This window comes from Salvelinus namaycush, chromosome 29, assembly GCF_016432855.1.
Source record: "Salvelinus namaycush isolate Seneca chromosome 29, SaNama_1.0, whole genome shotgun sequence".
NCBI classification, from domain to species: domain Eukaryota; kingdom Metazoa; phylum Chordata; class Actinopteri; order Salmoniformes; family Salmonidae; genus Salvelinus; species Salvelinus namaycush.
The window spans coordinates 31,058,876-31,078,341 of NC_052335.1; the positions used below are offsets into that span (position 1 = coordinate 31,058,876).

At 41.0% G+C, this 19,466-nt stretch overlaps 1 protein-coding gene across 1 annotated transcript; it reads left to right on the plus strand.

The window, feature by feature from the left end:
* Nucleotides 1-6,135: 6,135 nt before the first annotated feature.
* si:dkey-12h9.6 (macoilin) lies at nucleotides 6,136-18,922 on the plus strand. Its single transcript, XM_038968441.1, has 9 exons — nucleotides 6,136-6,212; nucleotides 8,869-9,010; nucleotides 9,360-9,486; nucleotides 9,881-10,016; nucleotides 11,974-12,132; nucleotides 13,165-13,338; nucleotides 15,915-16,041; nucleotides 17,212-17,389; nucleotides 18,732-18,922. Exons 1-9 carry the CDS (start codon nucleotides 6,136-6,138, stop codon nucleotides 18,920-18,922), a joined length of 1,311 nt encoding a protein of 436 aa, XP_038824369.1.
* Nucleotides 18,923-19,466: the final 544 nt, after the last annotated feature.

Sequence of the window (19,466 nt, forward strand, 5' to 3'; positions counted from 1 at the left end):
CCAGCTCCCGCTGACACGTGGATTTACCACAAAACACAAGTAGATTTAACAGAAATGGAAGGACAGATTTAAGATAGTGTATTTCTAGACGTGGAGCCTGGCACAATTCCCTTCGTTGTCATCACGTCCTTGAAAGGTTTGTGGAAAAGTCTCATAACACATACAATATGTATGGTTTGTGTCTGTGCATGTGTGTGCGCATACAGTGTTGTTTTGGCATACATAGTATGTGGACACCTGCTTGTCGAAAATCTCATTCCAAAATCATGGGCATTAATACGGAGTTGGTCCCGACTTTGTTGCTATAACATCCTCCACTCTTCTGGGAAGGCTTTCCGCCAAGATGTTGGAATATTTCTGTGGGGACTTGCTTCCATTCAGCCACAAGAGCATTAGTGAGGTCGGGTACTGATGTTGGGCGATTAGGCCTGGCTTGCAGTCAGCATTCCAATTCATCCCAAAGATGTTCAATGGGGTCAGGGGTCTATGCAGCCAGTCAAGTTGTTCCACACCGATCTCGACAAACCATTTCTGTGTGGACCTCGCATTGTGCATGGGGGCATTGTCATGCTGAAACAGTAAAGGGCCTTCCCCAAACTGTTGCCACAAAGTTGGAAGCACAGAATCATCTAGTATGTCATTGTATGCTGTAGCATTAAGATTTCCTTTCACTGAAACTAAGGGGTCTAGCCTGAACCATGAAAAACAGCCCCAGACCATTATTACTCCTCCACCAAAGTTTACAGTTGGCGCTATGCATTCAGGCAGGTAGTGTTCTCCAGGCATGCGCCAAACCCAGATTCGTCCGTCATACTGCTAGATGGTGAAGCGTGATTTATCATTCTAGAGAACGCATTTCCACTGCTTCAGAGTCCAATGGCAGCATGATTTACACCACTCCAGCCGACACTTGGCATTGCACATGGTGATCTTAGGCTTCTGTGCAGCTGCTCGACCATGGAAAACTATTTCGTGAAGCTCCAGACAAACAGTTCTTGTGCTGACATTGCTTCCAGAGGCAGTTTGGAACTCAGTAGTGAGTGTTGCAACCGAGGACAGACAATTTTTACTCACTTCAGCACTCAACAGTCCCATACTGTGAGCTTGTGTGGCTTACCACTTTGCAGCTGAGCCATTGTTGCTCCTAGAGGTTTCCACTTCACAAAAACAGCATTTACAGTTGACCAGGTTAACTCTAGGGGCAGAAACTTGACATCCTATGACAGTGCCACATTGAAAATCACAGAGCTCTTTTTTAACTAGGCAAGTCAGTTAAGAACAAATTCTTATTTTCAATGATGGCCTAGGAACAGTGGGTTAACTGCCTTGTTCAGGGGCAGAATGACAGATTTTTACCTAGTCAGCTCGAGGATTCGATCTTGCAACCTTTCGGTTACTAGTCCAACGTTCTAACCACTAGGCTACCTGCTGCCCCAGGCTACCTGTAGCCCCTAGCTCTTCTGTAAGGCCATTATACTGCCAATGTTTGCCTATGTACATTGCATGGCTGTGTGTTCGATTTTATACTCCTGTCAGCAATGGGTGTGGCTGAAATAGCCGAATCCACTCATTTTAAGGGGTGTCCACATACTTTTGAATATATAGTGTAGCCGGATGATCTTTCAGACTGATCATTTATGCCTGGATAATCCATATATGTGGAATTGTTTCCATTTGGAAGGAAGCGATTGGAAATGTACATATCAAGTACATATCATGTAGTCCCAAGTCCACAGTACTGTTCAGCAAGAGAACCACTCAACCCAGTCACCCAACAGCTACAGTATACTTTAAACTAACTGTCTACACCATTGATGAACACAGTGATTGGCTGGTAGTAGAAAGTGTATAATGTATAGAGGAAGGTCACAACGAACCCCACTATGTAAACGACATATCACTTAATTTGGTTGTCCTTGAATGTTTTTTTTATCAAATGTTTTTTCAAACAAGTCATGCTATAACTACTCAAGTTAACTCTATACAATATTGACCTCTCTGGGCCAATGAACAACACTGCACCCTTTTATTTTAAAGGCACAATCTGGGATATGTAATGCTGCTCAACTGTCATTTCAATGAATACCTATCTATTCTTGGAGAATATAACTTTTAAATGTACCATGAGCTTAGAACCCCATCATATTGCAAAGGTTGTATTACTAAATGTTGTATGTTTTGAGTTTTTGTAAACAAACATTGTGTCGCCTCCAAATATGTTTAAAACTATCACGTTGATCAGTTGAAAGTGGTTACATTCCTCCATGCCCTTCCTTCAGCTGTATACCTAACCAAGTTGTTTTATCAACACATAGCTCAGTGGCCTTGTTAAGTGGCTGCACTTGTGTCTTTGCATAACATTGCAAACTCTTATCATGTCCTTGATACATATTATTATTTTTTAAATCTTGAATGAAGTTGTAAAAATAAAAGTGTATTGTAGTTTGATGCTTGAGTCAAAATGTAAACTACAAGTCATTATGATACACATGGCCGTCCAGCAAACCAGTCCCCCAACAGTCAAACTTTAAATGTTCCTAGTCTAATTTGTTCTGTAGAGAGGATAGAAAGGGCTTAAATACAACCGTACAGCTTACAGCTATATTAAATAAAGTGAAGTTGATTCATTAAGTTGACAGGTGAGCCTATCATCTCATGGTGTCTCAGGTCAGGAGATCATTTGGTGCACTTGGACGCAGGATGTCAGGTGGCAACTTGAGGGTGGTTGCAGCTCCACTTCTTTGCCAGGCTAGAGCAGTACTTGGAGTACTTATTCCTGTAAGTGCAGGAAGTGGCAGAAGTGGCTGTAGAGAGAGGAGATTACACAGGGAAATTGTATTTTTGCTGAGAATGTTTTTGTTGATGGGGGGCCTGAACAAATCTTTTTGCCCGCACTGGCGCTGCAGACAGCTATATCGGTCCACTAATATTTATTATTACAAGTTTTTACTCTGATTTACACCCTCAGCACCCCTACTTCCCGCGGCTATGCATAGCATACACAAAAAGTATAACAAATGGAATGAGTGACTGTAACGTGTCCGCTGGGAGTCGGGAAGCAAGTTCAGGGTGTTACGCTCGTTGAAAGATGGATTGGACCAAGGTGCAGGGTGGTAGGCGTACATTTCACTTTTATTTTAAATGACACAACGAACGTAAAGCTATATGCAGTGCAGAAAGCAACTACACACAAACAAGATCCCACAATCTAAGGTGGGAAAAAGGGCTGCCTAAGTATGATCCCCAATCAGAGACAACGATAGACAGCTGCCTATGATTGGGAACCATACCCGGCCAACAAAGAAATAGAAAAACTAGAATGCCCACCCAAATCACACCCCGACCTAACCAAATAGATAAATAAAAAGGCTCTCTAAGGTCAGGGCGTGACACAGGGAGTGTATTTAATAAATAAATGAACATAGAACAAAACAAGAGACACAGGTAGTGTACAGACATGAACACTGGAACAGAAACAATAACGCCTAGGGAAAGAACCAAATCATTAAATCTAGAATCGGCTTCCTATTTCGCAACAAAGCATCCTTCACTCATGCTGCCAAAAATACCCTCGTAAAACTGACCATCCTACCGATCCTCGACTTCAGCGATGTCATTTACAAAATAGCCTCCAACACTCAACAAATTGGATGCAGTCTATCACAGTGCCATCCGTTTTGTCACCAAAGCCCCATATACTACCCACCACTGCGACCTGTATGCTCTCGTTGGCTGGCCCTCGCTTCATACTCGTCACCAAACCCACTGGCTCCAGGTCATCTACAAGTCTCTGCTAGGTAAAGCCCCGCTTTATCTCAGCTCACTGGTCACCATAGCAGCACCCACCCATAGCACGGGCTCCAGCAGGTATATCTCACTGGTCACCCCCAAAGCCAATTCTTCCTTTGGCCGCCTCTCCTTCCAGTTCTCTGCTGCCAATGACTGGAACGAACTGCAAAAATCACTAAAGCTGGAGACTCTTACCTCCCTCACTAGTTTTAAGCACCAGCTGTCAGAGCAGCTCACAGATCACTGCATCTGTACATAGCTCATCTGTAAATAGCCCATCCAATCTACCTCATCCCCATACTGTATTTATTTATTTATCTTGCTCCTTTGCACCCCAGTATCTCAACTTGCACATTCTGCACATCCTACCATTCCAGTGTTTAATTGCTATATTGTAATTACTTTGCCACCATGGCCTATTTATTGCCTTACCTCTCTTATCCTACCTCATTTGCACATGATGTATATAGATTTTTCCACTGTATTATTGATTGTATGTTTTATTCCATGTGTAACTCTGTGTTGTTATATGTGTCGAACTGCTTTGCTTTATCTTGGCCAGGTCGCAGTTGCAAATGAGAACTTGTTCTCAACTAGCCTACCTGGTTAAATAAAGGTGAAATAAATAAAAAAAGAACCAAAGGGAGTGACATCAGGCAGGTGATGTATTCAAGGTGAGTCTGATGAGTGGCTGGTGCGCGTAACGATGTTGATAGGTGTGCGTAATAATGAGCCGCAGGACGTCAACCAGAGGTACTGTCCCGGAGACCAGGTGGGTCGCTTCGGCTGAGGCACGGGAACCTGACGAGCCAGCTGTGGCGCGGGAACCTGACGAGCCAGCTGAGGCTCAGGAACCTGACGAGCCAGCTGAGACTCGGGAACCAGTCTCAGCTGGCTCGTTGAGCTAATGTGAGCTAATGTTGAGCTAATGTGTTAAAGTTTGTTATCTCAACAAACTCTGCTCGAAAGCGAGCTGAATCTTTTAAAAGCTTGTTGAGTAAATTACAAATGTATGTTTTCTCAAAACAACTCAAAACCACGCCATCATTATGAAATTTCCCAGCATGCTTTATTGCAGGTTGATTTTCAGAATTGTTTGTTCCAATACCTGTGTTTTTGCATAGAAAAATGTATGGTAAATAATGTATTGTGTCATTTTGGAGTCACTTTTATTGTAAATAATAATATAATATGTTTCTAAACACATTAATGTGGATGCAACTATGATTACGGATAATCCTGAATAAATCATCAATAATGATGAGTGAGAAAGTTACAGAGCCAGAAAGATCCTACCCCCAAGACATGCTAACATACTAAGGCATGCTAAGGGGAGGTTAGAATTTTTTGGGGGGTATGGTATTCATTTCTCTGTAACTTTCTCAACTTTCTCACAATTATTGGGGAGGGACATAAGAGAATAGTAACTACCTAAAGACTTTATGAATATGTTGAATATATCTTTTGCACGTTTATGATCTATGCACTTACAGCTGAGGCTGACATGTTTGAAGTTAAGCCTAAATGTACTTCCAGAATTGAAATGGAATTGATCCCAACCCTGATGAGCATACCCCTGATAAAGGCTCCAGACCAGGTTTAAGTACCTACTAATGTAAATTGACATTTAGAGCTATTTAGTAGGTCTACATGTGGCCTACACAGCTGTTCTCTACTTTCCTCTATTTAAAAAAAGTATACTCCTTACATGAAAACTAATCATCCGAATAGGGCTCTGACGAGACACATATAGGCCTAGAAGACACCTATGACCTGGAATAATCCCTTTAACTCTAAATGTATCAGTGAGAGAGCTGATAGCAAAATTTCGCACCTGAGCTGAAAGGGGAATATTTTGTCGTCCTTGTCCAGCTCTTCGACTATTGGACCATTTCTCTTTGCTTTCAAACATTTTTCATGGCCTAAGTACTATGATTCTCCCCTCAGCTCGATGTAGCCACTGACTTATAATACAAGGATGTAGCAGGTGGCCACAGCAACGGTCCGTGCTATTCGGAATCCTTGGTACGTCCCTACCCCATTTGAAGTATACATTTAAAATAGTTAAGGTAAGGGTTAAGGTTAGGGGTAGGGATTAAGGTTAGGGTTTAGGGTAGCGACGTCCCAGTGATCCCGTATAGCACTCATGTGAGTGCTGTCTCCATCGCGCGCTTGAGACGTCGAAGTATTGAACATGCGCACAGTAGCATCCGAGGTGGAGTTTCATTCATACACAAAGCCTCAAAATATCAGGTTGTTTTCTAACAAGGCCATCCATATTCGTTTTTTCCTACATTGATTGCCGCTTTTTGCGGTTTATTAGGGCACAAGGAATAGATCCATACAATGAAGAAACGTTATGTGGATGCAAGCAAGCTACGGAAAATGAAAAAGATAAAAATTACGGAGGAGATATCTGAAAGGTATAGTGAGGTGACGCATTGACCGGATGCCGTTGCTTTTGTTGTTGCTAGGCTTTGTGTAATGCGCATCTTCGTCATTCTCACCTGATGTCTATTTTTATCACAATAATTGCTTCTTCCCTTTAGCCTACTCTTGGACACTGTATGATATGGAAAAGGGCATTGTGGTTGCTAAATAGGCCTACAGACATTATAGCGGAGTCAACTTGAAAAACAAGCCTTTGCTACTTGATGTGGGTAGTTAATACAGTATATGATTCAGGCTATCTTCTCCCATTTGAAGGCTAACCATTAAATTATGCTACAATAATCAGAATGAAAATCGTGTAGGCTATTATTATTATTATATGCTCTGACCTTAATAGATATAGGCCTACTTAAACCTATTCGTACAATATTAGCTTACGACCAGGTAGCCATTTCAGGCATTTAGTTACAGGCAGCGTGTCTAGACCAATAGAGAATTCGCAATGTCCCCTTTGTGACGAGACAAAGCGCTGAGGTATGTTCAGTGGATTAATGCACTAACTGGAAGTTGCTCTGGAAAAGCGCGTCTGGTAAAAGGACTAGAATATACATTTCAATTGAGATCATCTCCTCTTTCCTTTTTTTGTGTGTGTGTGTGGGGGGGTTGGTACCCAGTATCGCGGATGAAACGTTGTCATGGTTACCAAACAAAAAGGGGGTTGATGTAATAACAGTACGCTATGGAGGTGTCGAGCGCACGAACAAAGGAGTTGTTGAAAACAAGACAAGAGTGTAGTCTATAATGAGAGAATATAGGCATTATCTTATCCAAGTGTCTATTTTCTCGAAGATGATAGTCTATATAAAACTAGGTTATGTTCCCAAATATAAAATAATGTCATGAATCGTGATTTAGTGAGTACAATATTTGCCTAATGAGATGAATCCCTATATGAGTGTATGATCACCTAGCTTTATATGTATAAGTCTGTTTATTATATTTATTGACGCAAGACTTCAAAATGTTTTGCATACCTTTTACATAAAAGTAACAGTATCTTTCACAGTTTGCCAATATTCCTGCCAAATGCATGATAATGACAGGCTTAGGCCTATATCGTGAGAAATAAGCTACATTGAGCTCTTCCACTAGATTGAGATTTTTTTTAACCTTCAATCACAGATCATCAGCATGACATTTTTACCATTATTTCAATAAAATTATAACACACACATTTTACATCAGAAGAGTTTATTTACAGAAAGCTATATCCACCAATTTTCACACTTGTGTTTTTTCATCAGAAATGAATGCTTATGGGGACCAGTGTGTAAAATATTACTGTCCTCTTTTGTTGCAAAACACTACACTGAGTGTATAACACATTAAGAGCACCTGCTCTTTCCATGACATAGACTAACTAGGTGAATCCAGGTGAAAGCTATGATACCTTATTGATGTCACTTGGTAAATCCACTTCCATCAGTGTAGATGAAGGGGAGGAGACAGGTTATTAATTGATTTTCAAGCTTTGAGACAATTGAGACATGGATTGTTTGTGTCAGAGAATGACTGGGCAAGACAAAAGATTGAAGTGTCTTTGAACGGGGTACGGTAGCTCACCGGTTTGAGTCAAGAACTGTAACAGTTTCCCGTGTGTATCAAGAATGGTCCACCACCCACCATCTCATATTACTGTACTGATTCATTTTAAAATATATATATTTTAAAAATATGATGTCACAAATGTATCATTTGTACAGCTCGTTACAAAAAAAATCATTATTTGTAACATTAGACGGTGTAAAACCTTGCCAAGCTAACTTTTTGAGGCGGATATATCTGGGGAGTTTTCAACAAAATGTGATTGTTTCATTTCATAGAGACAAACAATCTAGTGATAGATTTCAAACAAATACATGTCTGTCATTGAACAAACCAATGCCATGATTAGATAGTGAAAAAATACACCAGTCTCTTTCCTAAGTTCTGTGGTGGTTAATTTCTTTACTATCAAATGAAGAGAGATAAACTTATCACACAAGTCAGAGTTATACTTAAACTAAATCTTTAATCACTTATTAATAAGGGAGCAGGTCAATACAACGCACACATATAAAGTGAATCGATTGAGTGCTCTACGATAATGATGGCTGGTCATGGCTGATCGACGATTCACGCTCAGATGATTTGTTGAGAGCCCCGAGACAAAAGTACAAAAGTCTTTTATAGCCAAGATACACCCCTTTCAACCTACATGACGAACAACAGATATATAGAATTGGTTTGTATGAAAGATACCTATAATACATAGCAGACAGTATCTGCTGTGTCAACAGTTTTCATTGTGTAGAGACCAGTGTCTGGCCCCGTATTGAACAGAAATATTAACTCATCCTCTGGAATGCTCTTTAGGTTTAATCACCCAAAAGACATCGTAAATCTCCTGTCAGTGTTATCTCCCAGAGGCCCATCCTCAGTAGAACACACACACAATAGTAACAGAATACTCTATTCTGTTGCATAAAACAACCATTTGATGCAATAAAAGTATTATAACATAATCTTGCAATTTTTCCCCATAGTTCTTTAAACAAAAAAAAAAGAATTTACCAACATTTCTGAAAATGGATATATAGCGTTTTGGAATGAAACTCTTCATATCCTCCTCTTATGCCTGTTTTTCAGCGCTTACACCTTTCTGAAGTTTATGATTGTGTGGACTCTGGTGCTCCTGGCAGATTTTATACTGGAGTTTCGATTGGAATACCTGTGGCCCTGTTGGCTATTCTTCAGGAGCGTCTACACCACTTTCCACTGCCATGGGCTGGTGAGGACTTTATCAGTTAGTTTGTGTCCCAAATGGCACCCTATTCCCTATAATATAGTGCACTACTTTTGACCAGAACCCTACTTTTGAAAGTAGTGCCCTATATTACAGGGAATAGGGTGCCATTTGGGATGCAAGCCCTACCTTAATGGTCTACTAGATGGAAGTCAATAACAGTAAAGTATTGAGATCAAAATATTGTTGAAAATAGTTTTAGGCCTTGCAACCTGTTATATAAATGTTATAAACCTGTTATATACCACAGCCATTGTCTTCTTGTTCGAAACTCAAGCTGACAGAATAAAATAGCTATCCAACACAGCACCAACGTAATGTCTCTCTGTTGCAGGTGATTTGTGTGGTGTTTGTGTGTGCGGCGTTCACCCTGGACATCTTTTGTTTCATTTTTGTTCCCCTCCACTGGTTGTTCTTCGCAGCCAGCACCTATGTCTTATTCAATTACATTTGGCACACAGGTAAGTATATCAAGCCTGTTTTACAGCTTAACAATATGTATTGTATTGCCTAGCTATGGAATGCCTTAGATAAGGATAATGTGGAATGTTATTTAATTGTTGTCTAACAAGTCACAGGTTTCTGTAAAGAGTTGAAACAAACCATTCCGGTAACAGGTGAAACCTTCCATTATGTAAACTTTTACAATTATGAAATCTGCTATTTATAATAAAAATTATGAAAATTTACGTAATTTAATGTTTCAACCCGTTACAGAGAAATGGAACCACATTATGCTGTTTTGTTTGTAAAAGCACAGTTCTGGTGGTAACTACACTAGCTATGAACATAAGCTTAGTATTTTCTCTTGGTAAGTTGTGATGTTTTTTATAATAATAGATTTATTCTTCTCAGAGAAAGGCATCTGTATGTCAACGGTGTCCCTGTGGGTGTCCCTGTGGGTGATGCTGGTGTACACGGATGCTTCGTTGAGGCTCAAAGATCTGAACAACTCCCACGCCAACCTGTCTCATCTCTTCGCCGCGCACTGGTAGGTCGATTGAAACACAAAGCACTTCTCACCAGATATTCACCCTCGAGCAGAATCTTCCAAACAAACCCAGTGTATACGCTGTAGATACTTTCTGAATGCCAAGGATTTTCACAACCGCTTGAATTGAGTGGGTTTAAGCTAACGTCTTAAAATCGCAATGAATCACAAGTGGCGTACTCTGCTCATGCACTTGTTTGTCATCATGACACACAATAATGTAGGCCATTATTTAATATTTATTTTCTCTCTCCCGCCCCCCCCACCTTCCCCCCAGCATTGGCTACCCTGTTGTCTATCTGGGGTTCGACGCCACATGTTACTTCACCAGCATCTTCAAACTGAGGACGCAGAAAGCTGTGCAGAGCGAAAACAACTTCCATATGCACCTCCTGGAACAGTCCCTACCTCTGGGCCTGCAGCTTTACCCCAAGAGCATCACAGACGACAGCGGCAGTAAGTACAGCTGCAACGGCAGTAAGTACAGCTGCAACGGCAGTAAGTACAGCTGCAACGGCAGTAAGTACAGCTGCAACGGCAGTAAGTACAGTTGCAACGGCAGTAAGTACAGCTGCAACGGCAGTAAGTACAGCTGCAACGGCAGTAAGTACAGTTGCAACGGCAGTAAGTACAGCGGAGATTGTGCCTACTACTCATTCATTTCTACACTGTTTTACACTGTTATGAGATGATTCCCCAATGGTAGTATTACTTTGTTTGGTAAGTCAGTTGTTTTCAGGTTAAGCCCTTTGGATGGGCCCTGGTAAGGCAGTTGTTTTCAGGTTAAGCCCTTTGGATGGGCCCTGGTAAGGCAGTTGTTTTCAGGTTAAGCCCTTTGGATGGGCCCTGGTAAGGCAGTTGTTTTCAGGTTAAGCCCTTTGGATGGGCCCTGGTAAGGCAGTTGTTTTCAGGTTTAAACACTTTAGTTGGGCCCTGGTAAGGCAGTTCAGTACATAGAGAAAGTGGAGCCATTTGGAACTCATATAATGCCAAAGGAGGACATTTTTAGTTAATGCCCCACTTTAATATCCCTGTGCGTGTAGGAAGCAGAACTCACTGTGAGCTCAATACTCTGTAGCTAGATATTGTCTTTGAAATATAGCTCTTTCGCCCTGCAGACTCAAAGTGGAGGCCTAAACCTGAGTCCAGTCAGTACCAGTGTCAGAACGGTGCTGTGGCGTCTGACGAGAGACTCACCATGGACTGCCTCCAGATACAGAGCGGAGTGGAGCAGGGAGGGACCGAGAGGGGTGTGGAGGCAACAACGCTGGGAGACTCAAATCCCCAGCCACCCCCGTCCTCCAAACCCAGAGACCCCCCCACCGACGGTGGGACAGGAGGAAGGTCGACAGGAGGGTCGACTGAGTCTTCGGCCACCACCGAAAATATACCTCAGGAGGAGCAAGGCAGCAAAGTCCCCCGTGCCGCCAAAAGCTCATCCTCCTCCCCCAAAGCACGCAGGATGTCCCCTGGCGCCGCTAGCATCCCTTCACCTCCTCCCACTGGCAGGGCTGATAGGAAGCAGAAGAACGGGGCCAAAACAGTCAGCCCCAATCGGCACGCCGCAGACAAGGGCCCCGCCGCGCCAAATCCTCACGCTGACCAAATCACTAAGTAGGGATACTCCGCCGCCATTCACTTTGATTTCATTGGCTTTGGAGACACACAGAGAGATGTGTCTCTTCTTATTCTCTACCTCTCTCTCTACCTCCCTCTCTCTCCCCCTCTATCTCTACCTCCCCCTATATCTCTTTCCCCCTCCCTCTCCACCTCCCTCTCTCTCCACCTCCCTATCTCTCCACCTCCCTCTCTCCACCTCCCTCTCTATCTACCTCCCTCTCTCCCACCCTCTCTCTCTACTCCCTCTCTCTCTACCTCCCTTTATCTATTTCCCCCTCTCTCTCTACCTCCTTCTCTCCCCTACCCCTTCTCCCTCCCTCTCTCCCCCATTTCCCAGGCTGGAGCAGGAGATGAGGAGGCTGAAGGGCGAGCTGCAGGCCAGCAGACAAGGTGAGCAGGAGCTGCGCAGCCACGTCTGCAACCTGACCAACAGCGAGCACAGCCTGAGGCCCGAGGTGTCTCTGCTCAGGCAGAACAACGAGCTGCTCCAGAGCAAGTGAGTGATAACATTGCATTTTATGGTCTATTTTGTTTTGCCTCGCATCGTGACCCTATTGCCCTGTCTGTCTGCCATACACTGTTTTTGGCTCCCCCTGCTGGTTAACCAGGTAGTCTAGTGGGTAGAGCATTGGGCCAGTAAACGAAAGGTTGTTGTTTGAATACCCGAGCCGACAAGGTGAAACATCTGTAGATGTGCCGTAATTCTACACTGTAAAACAACACATTTCCCTGCACCTCTCTAGTGGATGTGACAATAAAACATTTACTGTTTATAATTATCATATGCACTGACACTCTGTTTGAAATGTTATGTCATGTCCCCCCTCTACCCCACCACCCTCCACATATGGCACTATTACACTGAGTATTGTACTCAAGCCAGGTTAGCACAAGTAAGCTATGTGGTGTAGTACCTTGATGCAATAATGTGATTATACTAAAATGAAATAACTAACAATGTTAAAGATGCAGTCCGGGATCTTAAGCACTTACAAATTCATAACATATTTTACACATTGGAATTCAAAACATTTCCTACAAATTGCCCAAAAAAACAGGACGGAACATGAAATGAATTACGTAGTACCCAATTGTGCAACATTTTCAGGGACCCGTTTTGGCTTGTGAGCACTTCTTTCAAAACTACTGGCTGAAATTATACTTTAGCTTTGGAGAATCACATGAAGTGCTACTGAAATATTTTTCACGTTTCGAACCTTCTAACCAATTTAGTGGGAATGGAATGTATTGATTCACATACACCAATGCTGCATGCGAAATGCACCTTATTGGGCCCATAGGACTCTGGTCAAATGTAGTGCACTATGTAGGGAATAGGGTACCATGTAGGATACAGACCAAATACTCCCTTTAGTCTAGAACAGGGATGGGCAAATTTGATGGGGGTGGGGGCCACCACTAGTGGCTCATGAGTTTGCGTACCCACAGGCCTCAGGCCTACAAAAGGGGGCACGCAGCAGTTGCCCATCCCTGGTCTAGAACATTGTGGTTTGACTCTGTGTTTCAGGATCTTGTCTCTGACCAAGACCAAGCAGAAAGATAAGCAGATCAGCGCCGTGCTAGAGAAGAAGACCAGAGCAGAGACAGAGGCCAGGCTCTCCATAGAGAAACAGCTGGCCGAACTCCAGGCTCAGAAACTAGAGGAGGCGGCCATCTTAGCTCGTAGTAGTCTACCAAACAGGTATGGCACTCACTCTCTCACCTTCCGCCATTATTTTGTATTCAAATGCATATAAATGTATGACTTGCATGTTACGCAATAACCTTTACCCTCAGATGCTATTGAGGCTGCGTCCCAAATGGCACCCTATTCCCTATGTAGTTCACTATTTTTGACCAGGGCCCATAGGACTATGGTCAAAAGTAGTGCACACTATATACAGTGCCTTCAGAAAGTATTCACACCCCTTGACTTATTCCACATTTTGTTGTTGTTACAACCTGAATTCAAAATGGATTCAATATTTTTTTTCTCACCCGTCTACACACAATAACACATAATGACAAAGTGAAAACATGTTTTTAGAAATGTTTGCAAATTTATTGAAAAGAAATAGAGAAATCTAATTTACATAAGTATTCACACCCCTGAGTCAATACTTTGTAGAAGCACCTTTGGCAGTGATTACAGCTGTGAGTCTTTCTGGGTAAGTCTGTAAGAGCTTTCCACACCTGGATTGTGCAACATTTGCCCATTATTATTAAACAAATTATTTTAGCTCTGTGAAATTGGTTGTTGATTATTGCTAGACAACCATTTTCAAGTCTTGCCATAGATTTTCAAGTATATTTAAATCAAAACTGTAACTCTGCCACTCAGGAACATTCACTGTCCTTTTGGTAAGCAACTCCAGTGTAGATTTGGCCTTGTGTTTTAGGTTATTGTCCTGCTGAAAGGTGAATTCATCTCACAGTGTCTGGTGGAAAGCAGATTGAAACAGGTTTTCCTCTAGGATTTTGCCGTGATCATTGCTCTGTTACGTTTCTTTTTTATCCTGAAAACTCCCCAGCCCTTAACGATTACAAGCATACCCATAACATGATGCAGCCACCACTATACTTGAAAATAGGGAGAGTGGTACTCAGTAATGTGTTATTTTGGATTTTCCCCGAACATAACACTTTGTATTCAGGATAAAAAGTGAATTGCTTTGCCACATTTCTTTGCGGCATTACTTTAGTGCCTTGTTGCTAACAGGATGCATGTTTTGGAATATTTTTATTCTGTTCAGGCTTCCTTCTTTTCACTCTCTCATTTAGGTTAGTATTGTGGAGTAATTACAATGTTGTTGATCCATCCTAAGTTTTCTTCTATCACAGCCAAACTCTGTAACTGTTTTAAAGTCACCATTGGTTTCATGGTGAAATCCCTGAGCAGTTTCCTTCCTCTCCAGTAACTGAGTTAGGAAGAACGCCTGTATCTTTGTAGTGACTGGGTATATTGATACCCCATCCAAACTTCACCATGCTCAAAGGGATATTCATTGTCTGTTTTTGAATTTTTACCCCTCTACCAATAGGCGTCGTTCTTTGCAAAGCATTGGAAAACCTACCTGGTCTTTGTGGTTGAATCTGTGTTTGAAATTCACTGCTTGACTGAGGGACCTTACAGATAATTGTATGTGTGGGGTACAGAGATGAGGTAGTCATTCAAAAATCATGTTCAACACTATTATTGCACATAGAGGGAGTCCATGCAACTTATTATGTGACTTGTTAAGCCCATTTTTACTCCTGGAATGATTTAGACTTGACATAACAAAGGGGTTGAATACTTATTGAGTCAAAACACTTCAGCTTTTCATTTTATATTAATTTGTAAACATTAAATCTCAATTTAATCCATTTTAAATTCAGGCTGTAACACAACACATTTTGAAAAGAGCGTGAACACTCTGAAGGCAGTGTAAGAGTCAATGTTCCAGATCAGTGGTTCTCAAACTTTTTGGGGTCGGAGAAAATTCATCAGGGACCCTCATAATCAAAACACAAAAAATATCATACAAAGTGTTTTACTATGACTTCGGTAGTGCATGGCCGGACTAACCAAGTTTCAGGCTGTAGGAAGGTACATTTTAAAGGCCTACCTCTTGGCATCGGAGAGAAAATGTTGCAGTTTTCAAGTTGAAATTACAGTGCATTTATGTATTGAGAAGTATTCAATACAAGACCTATTGAGTTGAAAAAATATAATTGGTGGAGTACTGTGGATACCAATAAACCTGTGACCCTCCCAGGCCCATGTTGCCCAGGGTTAAGAACATACATTGTAGATTAATAACATTGCATTGTATAGCACCCTCTAAAGTTATTTGGATCGCTTGGGCAAAATTTATTTCATCTGTTGTTGTTAGTAATATTCATGAGAAAAAAACAGTGAGATCTGACAGCGGACCCCCTGCAGTACCTCCGCGGGTCCCTGAGAACCCCTGCTCCAGATCATTCCTAATTTCACCAACACTTGCTTTTCTTTCTTTTATTTGCTGTACTATTAACTTTATTTTCATTGCAGCCGGTAACAACAATCATAGTAAAAAAACATAATGATTAGTGAAGTATAATATTTGTTTAAAGTAAACAAAAGTACAGATGGATTTCAAAATGCCCCCCCCAAAATCCCAAGATCGCTTGCTGTCGATGATGTCATGTTTCTTTGTGTTTGGACTACCCCACCTCCCCAATCCCACAAATAAGCAGCACCTCTCTGACCGCCTGAAACAAAGCATGTACTATTCTCTCTATCTTCCACCACACTAGGCAGGAACACTCTGTGACCCTAATGTTAAGGAAAAAAGAAAAAGATCTAGAGACAGAGTACAAACAACTACAGCTGGAGAGTCAAGGGAAAGAGGGCCGTCTAATAGCTCTAGTGAATGAAGTGGAGGTAAAAATAAATAAAAGTACTACTCTTTCACATGAGTGGGTTCCGTACGAATGTACGTGTCGAGTTTGTGAGTTTTCACGTCTTGCTCGTTGTTGAAGTGATACTCCGTTGTCTTGTGTTTTTGGATATGCCGTTTTGTGGACTTGTGGCTTGTTGCGTGTGACTATCTGTGTCATTATTTGTGTTTGTGGATTTGAGTAGCAGGAAATGGTGTTTGGGCCAGTGCTTTGAGGACTTTCAGATCATCAGTTTTTTTTGTGTTGGCCTGAACTCAACGTACTGTAATGTGGGCACTTTGTATTTGCATTCATCGATACTGTATGCTAACTGTATTCATTTCACATATATTTAATATCTTGTCATTTGTGATTATTGTTTTCTTGTGGTGACATATACTTCATGAAGCATGCAGACATTGCAGAGGCAGAAGCCAAGCCTTTCATAAAACATTGTACATCTTAAAGTGAATTCATCATAGGTTACTAGTTAGTTATTTAGTAATACAACCCAATACAACTGTTACTACCTCCACTTAACTTGTGAATATTTAAAAACCTCTTTTACAAAAAACAAAGAAAGAATCAGGTCCTTAGAGCGTTTAAACAAATATTCAGCTCACATTGTTTTTTGAATGGCTGGCCATCAACCAATCCACCATCACTGTTGGAAATAGATATTGTGGTCATGTGGTGCATTGGTTCCCGAACTGGGGAAATTGGCTTTCGAATGAGGGCGTTGCAATTCTTCAGCATACAAAAACGAGTATAAAAAAAAAGCATTCAACAAGTTTGGGGAACCAAAGCACATCCTGTTAAAAGCACCTCAGAATGACTGCTCAACCACCAGGGTCATGTTCAGTAGGACACACGGTTTAAAACGTTTTGAAACAGAAAACGAAACCAATCGTTTCTTATTGGACAACTCCAGGGAGAACCACCACGTTACACTCAATTACAAACCGTGTTCTCCTGTATCGTACCTACTGAACACAGCCCTGTTAGTCCACGCTCCTGCGTTAGCCTGGCATCCAAACTGATTTCGCTACATTTCACCATCGCTTCGATTTACAACAACAGTGAAACGTAGGTTAATCCATTTGGGTGCCAACCAGTCTGCTTCTATGTAGCCCTGGGGCTATTGCGAGTGTCTCTCTCCCTGATCCCATCCCAGGCCCTGGGGAAGTATCGTTGTGTTGAACAGGAGGAGCAGGATGTGCTGCTCTCTGCCCTGTCAGCCCTGCAGGACAAGGCTCAGCACCTGGAGTACAACCTGAGCGCCGAGACGCGTATCAAACTGGACCTGTTCTCAGCCCTGGGAGACACCCGCAGGCAGCTGGAGATAACACAAGGTCCCCCTCCCCATTTATGTTAAAGCGCTATATAATAATTTATAGCTTTATAGAATTATGTTATAGCGCTAGAATTATGTTATAGCTTTATAGAATTATATTATAGGTCTATAGAATTATGTTATAGCTTTATAGAATTATGTTATAGCTCTAGAATTATGTTATAGCTTAATAGAATTATGTTATAGCGTTATATAATTATGTTATAGCTTTAGAATTATGTTATAGCTCTATAGAATTATGTCATAGCTTTATAGAATTATGTTATAGCGTCATAGAATTATGTTATAGCTTTATAGAATTATGTTATAGCTTTATAGAATTATGTTATAGCGTCATAGAATTATGTTATAGCTTAATAGAATTATGTTATAGCTTAATAGAATTATGTTATAGCTTTATAGAATTATATTATAGGTCTATAGAATTATGTTATAGCTTTATAGAATTATGTTATAGCTTAATAGAATTATTTTATAGCGTTATAGAATTATGTTATAGCTTTAGAATTATGTTATAGCTCTATAGAATTATGTCATAGCTTTATAGAATTATGTTATAGCGTCATAGAATTATGTTATAGCTTTATAGAATTATGTTATAGCTCTATAGAATCATGTCATAGATTTATAGAAATATGTTATAGCTTTATAGAATTACGTTATAGCTTTATAGAATTATGTTATAGCTTTATAGAATTATGTCATAGCTTTATAGAATTATGTTATAGGTCTATAGAATTATGTCATAGCTTTGTAGAATTATGTCATAGCTTTATAGAATTATGTTATAGCTTTATAGAATTATGTTATAGCGTTATATAATTATGTTATAGCTTTATAGAATTATGTTATAGGTCTATAGAATGTAATAGATTTCTAGAATTGTGTCATAGCTTTATAGAATTATGTTTTAGCTCTTTAGAATTATGTTATAGCTCTGTAGAATTGTTGTAGCTTTATATAATTATGTCATAGCTTTATGGAATTATGTCATAGCTTTATAGAATTATGTTTTAGCTCTTTAGAATTATATTATTTCTTTATAGAATTGTGTTATAGCTCTGTAGAATTATGTTATAGTTCTATATAGCATTGATTTAGCTGATTGCCAACTTGAGATATGCACGTGTAGCTTGAACTTTCGCTTAAATCTTGCATTGATATCAGTGGAAGATTTGCGTGAATATTCCAGTTATACCTTATGCCGATTATTATGTGAAGATTTGACACTAAGGAGAGTTTAGCTACAGTAATTCAGTGACTTCATAAATCTTTTATTTATTTTTTATCTATAACTCCTCCAACGCTTATCGTGACTCTACTGTACCTCTGTCCCACAGGAAAAGTGCTCAAGCAGGATAAGGAGATTGGCGAGATGAAACGGAAGATCGCCGAGGTCATGGCCGTCAGTCCTGGCATGTCCTTCATGACGCCGCGGCCCGCCGTACCGCAGTACCTCACCAAGTTCCTCAACTCAGAGCGCTATGTGCTCAACCCACGGGCGCTGATGTACCAGTGTCTTAAGAAATAAGAATCCATCACGACCTGTTGAAAACATGCGGTAGACCATCTTAAGCCTTCTCTTGAGCAGGGCTCCGTCTGTGCAGTCACTTGTAACACGTCTATCTCGTAGAGACGGAGAGCACCCAAGAGACTTCCTGGATGTGGCGACGATGTCACAGTGCTCAACAACATTCTCAGTCTCAAGGATTTGTATACGGTAGTTCTCACAAAACATAAACTGTCTGAGATGATTACCTTCTCAGTAACCCTCCATAAATCATTGGCAAGGTGGGAAACAAAAAGCCTTTGGCTGCTTCACAGGTGCTTAATTCACAAAGGAAATATTCCTCAGTCTTTCCTCTGAAGAAGTATTTGAGTTCAGAAGACTTGTGAGATTACTGACGCCTACGGTGATGTGTTAATGTAACATTGAGCTCCCTTGGCTACAGTAAATGACATTTCATAGATGCTCGTCCGTTAGGACACTATTGGCTTTTTAATTCAGAATCCTGGCACAATGTACCGTGTAATGTGATTTGGGTTGAGCAAGATTAGGTTGGAAGAGATTGGGC

Excerpts from the sequence above, each read along its gene's own strand:
- si:dkey-12h9.6 (XM_038968441.1), top strand. The coding sequence starts at position 6,136 with ATGAAGAAACGTTATGTGGATGCAAGCAAGCTACGGAAAATGAAAAAG. Across the intron at positions 12,133-13,164 it reads AACGAGCTGCTCCAGAGCAA|GATCTTGTCTCTGACCAAGA; the intron begins GTGAGTGATAAC and ends TCTGTGTTTCAG. Across the intron at positions 17,390-18,731 it reads GCAGCTGGAGATAACACAAG|GAAAAGTGCTCAAGCAGGAT; the intron begins GTCCCCCTCCCC and ends TCTGTCCCACAG.